The 7,640-nt window shown below is 48.6% G+C and overlaps 1 protein-coding gene across 1 annotated transcript; it reads right to left on the bottom strand.

Annotated features, from left to right (window-relative positions):
- Window positions 1–779: 779 nt before the first annotated feature.
- On the bottom strand, window positions 780–7,379 carry GIMAP6 (GTPase, IMAP family member 6). Its single transcript, XM_012443330.3, has 3 exons — window positions 7,298–7,379; window positions 5,070–5,181; window positions 780–3,569 (listed from the first exon to the last, which is right to left on the bottom strand). Exons 2-3 carry the CDS (start codon window positions 5,179–5,181, stop codon window positions 2,776–2,778), a joined length of 906 nt encoding a protein of 301 aa, XP_012298753.2. The 5' UTR covers window positions 7,298–7,379; the 3' UTR covers window positions 780–2,775.
- Between the last annotated feature and the right edge of the window lie 261 nt (window positions 7,380–7,640).

Here is a 7,640-nt window from a genome sequence, read left to right as displayed (position 1 = left end):
AGTTCAGGGTCAGTCAAGGATGTGAAGGGAGAAATGCAGAGCTTTTGGTACCGAACCCTCCAAATCCCTACCACCCCATCTCCCCACTCTGTAGCTCTTTTATTTTGTGGAGCTCCCCTGTAAATTTTTACCTGCTCTGGTTGTCCCAAACTCCACCTTCTCTCCTCCCCAGGACACTGTGAACATCTGGTGAGTGCTATTCCTGCATCCACACAACTGGATAGTGTCTTAATGTGAAAAGCCACATTAAGATGAGACCAGTGTGATCCCCTCATCTTAGGGGTCAAGTTCTCTGTAACATGTCTACCTGCATTTGGCCATTTCCCATGCCTTCAAATTTATTTTATTAGTATTATTATTTTGCATTTTCTATACACTTTATAAATGTTACAAAAAGGTTAGAGGCTGGAACCTTTCTGTGACACTCCACAGCTGCTTTGATCCACCAAGGAGGAAAAACCCTCTACTGACTGAGCTCAAATTCTCCAAATCCCTGTTTTTCATCCTTCCCTTTAGTGTAGAGATATTTTCAACAAACTCTGAAAGCTGCTATTATCACTACTTTGGTCAAGACAACCCTCTCTCATCACCATCACCCCCACCACTGATTTCTTACTGGTTGATAGACTAGAGTTTCTAGAACATATCCACACCTGCCTTCTGAGGCTCTTCTGAGGCTGAAAGAGTGAGAGCTATGCAGAGACATCTATTCCTCTTCCTGAAATGTCATGGGAGACATCTTTCCTGGTGCTTAGTAATAAAAGAGAGAAAACAGCATATTCAAGGTAATTAAAAATAACCTTTAATAAATGACATGCTCTGCCAGTTAGTCACTGAATGGATCTCATTTGGTCAAATGCTTGTGTTTTCTATGATGACATTAATTAAGCTAATAGTTAAAACAATAACATCGAAATTTACAAAATTATCTCCCATCTGAATGAAAATGCAAATGAGTCTATCTTTTACTTCAGTAGCTCTGGAGTTTCAAGTCTGTTCACTTAGAAACAAAGTGGCCTTGATTAACTTATACTTGAACTATTTACCACTTCCCTCAAACTCAACATAAACATAAGACATTGCCAACTAGAATACCAATAGGATTCTTTTTTGGAAATTACATAATGATTTTAACTTTCACATAGAAGAAAAAATGCCTGCGAATAACAAGGTGAATATAAAAATGAAGACTGAGGTGAAAATTGCCTCCCATGTTGTAGTCAAAGCCACTGTAATCAAATCAATATTTTATTTACATAGGAGTAGAAAAGTAGAAGATGTGGACAGAAATGAAAATTCTGACACAAATTTTGAGTGTGAATGAGAACTGAATGTATGATAAATGTTGCATTTTTAGTCCAATGGGAAATTGATCACTTATTTAATAAATGGTTGTGGCACAAAGGCTATCTTAAGTATACACCAAATAACTCTGCTCTGCTTTGAGACACTTTTCTGAATCTGTTAGCAAGAGAAACACTGAAGCTTTCTCAGATGTCTGCTGTGTCTGGGAGATATGGGGGATGGTTTCAGAGCAGGAGGCCGCAGGTTGGGGTGTCTGGCTGTTGAGCATCTCCAACAGTGGACGAGAGTCCAGCTAGACCTGAGGCTGTGCCCTGCAATTTCTGATCATCTCCCAGCACTGTCCCCACCAGCTGCACTTCCCACCCCTCCTGGGAAAAAGTAGCTAAAGACCCCCTGCCATGCTGCTTGAAGAAAGACAAAGAGGAATATGTTGGGGAGCAGTTTCCTTGTTGCCTTTTATTATCTTTCCAGATGTCAGTCAACTCCCCAGGAGCATCTTGGACTTGAAGAAGCCAGGGTGCACCCGAGGCACATCAGTCTCCTCTTGCAGGCAGGCAGCTCCCTAACTGAGGCCTGAGCCAGGCTGACATCCTACTCCCTTCTCATCCTGTCCAGTATCACTTCTTAATAAGCCCCTTCTATAGGAGCAGCCCTCCAGGAAAACATCATGGGCTTCAGAGTTCTCCCAAAAACCAGGCAGGCTGCCTTGCAAGATGTTTAAGTCACTCCACTGTTTCCTTTGCAGCCCCACTTTCTTCCCTGCCTCCTTGCATTCAACCCCTAAAAATACCTTGCTAGGGAACCCGTTTGCACATGCAGACACTCACCCCATCCACATGCTCCCATTATCCAAGGGAGAAGGGAGGGGTTACAGTTCAAGAGTGAATAAAAGAGCTGCTCCTCCTGCCTCCTCCTGTTCCTGCTTGCTCTCCTCCCAGCCCAGTCTCCCACCCTCCCCATGTCCCAGCACCACTGCCATGTTACACCCACATGCACCTTAAACAGGCACCTTAAACCGTCATGGTGGGGGAGAGATGAGATGTCATCTAGTCAACAGCTCGCATGGAGTTGATGCACCAAACGTGACTGCACGACTCCAATGCCCGGAAGCTGTGGAAGTTACACAGAAGAAAAAGACATAGGCCTGCCCTCAAGAAGCTTTAGTTCTATCAGGGTACAGACAACTACCACATGAAAGGCAATGCCAATGAGATGGAAGGTCCAATAGGAAGGCAGTGTGCTGTTGGGGCACAAAGGAGGGAAGACCCAGGTGTTCCAGAAGAAGGAATGAAGGAACTGGGATGTGATCTGTGCACGTTGGACCCTGTCCTCCCGCCCCACACCCCTCTTCCTATGCCAGACATCATGACCTGGAGACTGGGAAGTGCTCCACAGAATGGAAAGAGAAACAGAGGGCTGGACACAGGGTACAGGGGTTGATGGTGTCCTTGGCTCAAGTCCAGTACAGGCTCAAAGGTAAGACCTTCCCAGCATGTATCTGTGGGCTTCCTCAGATTCCTTCTGGATCTGGGACAGCTCTTCTAGCCACAACTCCTCACCGGGCACGTCCTCAGAGCCGTGTCCCTGGGTTACTTGCCTTTCCTGTACTTCTTTGAGCAGAGAGTTTTGCTGGGTATATTGATAAGCCTTGTTGCTGTAATAATGGCCTTCACTTTCCCACAGGATGGTGTCAACTATCTCCATAAGCTCCTTCAGTTGGGCCTCCTGCTCCTTCCCCTGCGCCCTGTTGTTGAAGCCGCAATGGCGCCGTGCAAGGGTCACATCTAGCCTGGCGAGGGCCTCATTGTCAGTCTCTCGCACATAGTCTTCTAGGGAGCCACTGGCCAGGTCTTCTTTCCGGGTGAACACCAGGATGGTGTGAGCCAGGACCCCCACTCCAAAGACCTCCTGCAGGCGCCTGACTGCCTGCTGATCTTCATCTGTGAACCGGCCCAGCTGTGTCACCAGGAGCATGGCGTGGGGCCCTGGGGAGGACAGGGCAATGGTTTGGCAGATAGCGGCTGACACCTTTGGCAGGACCTGAGGGGACAGAATGTTGGGTGTGTCAATCACCTCAAGCTGCTTCCCAGCCCACTCTCGGCTCCCTTTCTGGAAGGTCTCGGTCACAGGGCTGGAGCTGAGTTTAGACTCAAAGACGTTCCTGCCGAGGATGCTGTTTCCTGTTGCACTTTTCCCAGTTCCTGTTTTCCCCACAAGAATGAGCCTCAGTCTCCTTGGGGTCTTCTGTTCTTTCTCCCTCAGACCTAGAAGTATTCAAAGAAAGCAGAGGGACCTGGGGTTAGGGCCCACATACCCCGACTTGTCCTCACCAGGAGCCCTTGGGTATACCCCCAGACCACAGAGGCAGATTGTCAAAGACCAACATTTGCCCTGAAACCAGCCCTGGTCCCCTATTTGGGCCCACATCCTTGAAAGTGGGGCTGAACTTTCTCTCCCAGTGGAAGAGCAGAGCCAAGAGAGAAGAGCAAGACATCACAAATGAGACACCAAGAAACCCAATACCAAGATTTTTAAATGCGACTGGGGCAGAAGTCAGGAAGAGAATTCTTTTCTCCCAGCCTTGCAGGTCCCAAGACCCAGAGCACATAAAGAAGTAACGAGTAATAGTTGGTTTCCCAGGCTAGTCCCCACTGACGACACTGATGTATCTCAGATGATGGAGCATGAAGCCTGCATGGCAGCACGGGCGTGGTCATCTCCTGAATCTCCTGGGCACCAACAGGCCTTGCTGTGGCCTGCCTGCCACTCTTGGCTCTGACACACACACCAATTCTAACTGAGTGACAGTGGCCCCCGTCCAGCTTCCCCAAGGTAGTTGAAAAGGAATTTGAGTGAATGGGCAAGAGTCTGTGCAGTTGACCTTCGACCCCTCCCACCAAGCCCAGATCAGAGCCAGAGGAAACAGGAACCCCCATCTGAGCAGCCTGGAGCTAGCACACACCGCTGGACTTTACTAAAGCCAAATGCATCACTTGAGCTCTGGAGAGGAGTCTTAAAGGAATAGCTAACCCTGACTGCTGTAACTAAAGGTCAAACAGGTATTAGCACAGGTATTGGTAATTTCCCTAAATAGTAGATTAACATGGCTTTTTCCAGATGGCTCAAGCCATTTAAGTTCATAAAATAAAAGGTCATTCATATTAAAATACATAATGAATCACAAATAATTTCTCCGGCCAGGAAAGGGCTGGGTTTCCAGCATTTCTAAATCCTGCCTCCCCAGAACGGACAATGAAGTTGAGCCCACGAAAGTTAAGCGCCTGACCCTGTGCAATAGCTTTTGGGAAAGGGATGCCCTTGATAAGGCTGAGCCCAGATCTGAGGCCTGCTTGTTCACATGGTGCCTTCAACCTTACAACCATGACAGCTCCACTTCGGAGTCAGCCAAACACCCACTTAGGGTCTATTGGGATCCAAGCCTCGGTCCAGGGCCACTTATTTTCGTCACACCCACTGTCAGCACATCTTCCTGAGGAATGACATCCACCATGTGAAAGCCTTTCTTTTGGGACTGGCAAGGTGATGTAGTCATTGGTGATATCTCTCACCTCCTTTTATCTACCATACATATCCAGGGGTCTTTTTCCTTATTTTTGGCTGGTGATAAGGAGGGCCCTACCCCAAAGGCCTCTCATGGTGGCTGAGGTGGGTAAATTTCTGTGACTGGTGGACATCAGCTGCCTCTCTCCAAGCACACCATGGTGGGGGAGCTGTATCCCACCTGTACCCCTCATGTTTCCCACCTGCTCCTCTCTCCTCATTCGCGTTATCTCCTGACAGCTCCAGTGTAGAATCCTGGGACAGCTCTCCTGGGGGGCTCTCCTGGGGAATTTGTTCGTATTCTTCTTCCTCCATCTATGAAAAAAAATCATATGTTCTACTGACTTTCCAAATGAATTTCAACAGCCACCTGCCTTTCACCTTTCTCTTGCCAGAGGAAAGTTGTTTGCATTAGTTTAGGGTTGGGGTGGGACTGAGTGAGGCAAGGGAAGAAGGGGTCTGAGACAGTCTCTGCTGGCTTTAGGGAGCCTATTTCTTTAGGGACCTTATACCCCACCCCCTCCATTGTGATCTTCATCATGAGGTTAAGAGATTTTACAGAGAAAGGTGCAACTGGCCGGGATATGAGGAATGGGTGAAATTTGGATAGACACAGGGTCTGGAACTGTTCTGGGAGGAGGGAGAGGGGGAGGAGGGGGAGAGAAGGGAGAGAAAGAGGGGGGAGGAGCAGGGGGAGAGGGGAGGAGGGAGAGAAGGGGGAGGAGGAGGGGGAGGAGGAGGGAGAGAATGAGGAGGAGGAGGGGGAGGAGGAGGCGGAGGAGGGGGAGGAGGAGGAGCAGGAGGAGGAAGGGAAGCACAGAAGCAGGTATGATTCTGATTCCATGTGTCCTGGGAGCAGCAGGAAGGTCTAGTGTGCCTGGAGGGTTTGAATGAGTAGGATGTTGTTAGAAGGGGCCACTTGGTGGGCCTTGGGGCCAGACTTTGGAGAAGGCTGTGCAGTGAGGGTTACAGGGGACTGGGATTGCAGGAGCTGAGCTGGGAAGGAAGCCAGAGGTCTCAGGGGAGATGCAGCCACCAGTTAGCTCTGCCTGGGCCTGAGCATCCCATCAGTATGAATGTTGGGCCTGAGCTAGATGCCTGTGAAGGTCTCTTCCCCTATTAAGGTCCCAGCACACTTCATAACACTTTTTTAGAGCAACTCTTAGTCCTCTTTGCAAATTAGGGCCACATCATTCCCAACCAGGAACTCCTGTCCCCTTCCCATGACAGCAATGTGTCCTGGCTTCATGGACTAACACAGTTCTCTATGTCAAAATCTCCTAAGGTTGTCTCTGCTGGATTTTCTCTGTGGGACTGAGGAGGAAGTTGTATTCCCCATGACTGTTTTTCCACATCATGTAGGACATTCACAACCAGATGAAACAGATCCAGATGAAGGCTCTGAGGTGTGGGGAAACCTAAGTCCAGGGACGCTGATAGACATGTTTTTCTCATTGTCACATTGTTGGATGTTTGTTCTACTCTGTTCACCTGGCAAACACTCGAGTCCTCCCCAGATCCTAGGAGTGTATATGTGGATGTTGCTTTATGATTGGTAAAGATCAGTTTTGCAGTGCTGGGCTGGGGATGGAGGGAGTCCAGGAAGGTCTGGTGACTTTCTAGGAGGAGAGAAGAAGCAGGCTGGAGGACAGCCTTCCTCAGACCTGAACAGCCAGATTCTGGAAAGAGTCCAATATTTCACCTACCAAAGGGAGTTCAGTTCTTCCTAACTGGTGGCCTCTCAATCTCTTTGTCCCTGGCTTCCTTACATCCTTGGTGGAAACTGAAGCAGCACTTTACCAATGTAATCTCATTCCTTCTTTAGAGAGAAAGGGCAGGTAGCTTAACAGGAAACAACAGCAGGGTGGGACTAGGCTGTGGCGTGCAGGAACTTGCACTGTGCCCTCGCAGGGCCCAGGGGGAACGGGTCTGCACTCAAGGCACCTCTCACCTCCTCCTAGACCCTGCCCAGAAAGGCACCTCCCACATTGGCCACAGTGTGCTTTTTTGTCTCTGACACAGAAGATGAAACAGATAGTGCCACCCTTGTCATGCTGTTCTGGAAGAAAGCAAAACTCAAGAGAGGCCAAACATTAAGCAGTGAGTCTGTCACAGGGCAAAATGTTCTCCAGACTTGTTGGTCACAGCTCTTTTTATCACATCACAAACCCACATGCACCATGACACACACATAAACATACACAACACACACAAATACACAAAACACATGTACCACTCACACACATGCAGGTGAACACACACACAAACACAAATATACTTAGACAACACACACACATACACAACACAAACATCACACACACCACCATTCACACACATACATGTAAACACATACAAACACGTAAACACACATATACAACACAAACACTCACACATACACATCCAAACATGACACACAAATACTCAGACTTACCCCTGTACCAACCCACGGGCAAGAGAAAGGGCCACGTTTCTTGTCTCCCGGTCACACGCTCTCACGGAGGAGGCAGAGAAAAGCTTCCATGGTGTATGAACACATGGAGGACACGGCAGATGTTTGCTTACTTTTTCAGCAAAATGTGATCGGAGAGCTGGGCTGGAGACCTGCCCTTGAAAGAGCAGTGTCCCCCGGATATGGAGGAACAGGAAATGGGCGGGAGCACAGGCCCTCCTGAGGCAGAAGAGTCTGCTGTTGCGCTTTGCAGTCTCGGAAGGAGAAAAAGGAAGGAGACCAGGGGTGGGATTATTTTTATCCTGAGCCAGGATAACTAGAACCC

Source organism: Aotus nancymaae, unplaced genomic scaffold (genome assembly GCF_030222135.1).
Source record: "Aotus nancymaae isolate 86718 unplaced genomic scaffold, 86718_ANA_hifiasm-v0.15.2.pri h1tg000002l, whole genome shotgun sequence".
NCBI lineage: Eukaryota > Metazoa > Chordata > Mammalia > Primates > Aotidae > Aotus > Aotus nancymaae.
Note: the sequence above shows the minus strand (reverse complement) of the source record. Positions and strands in the feature narration are given on the sequence as shown.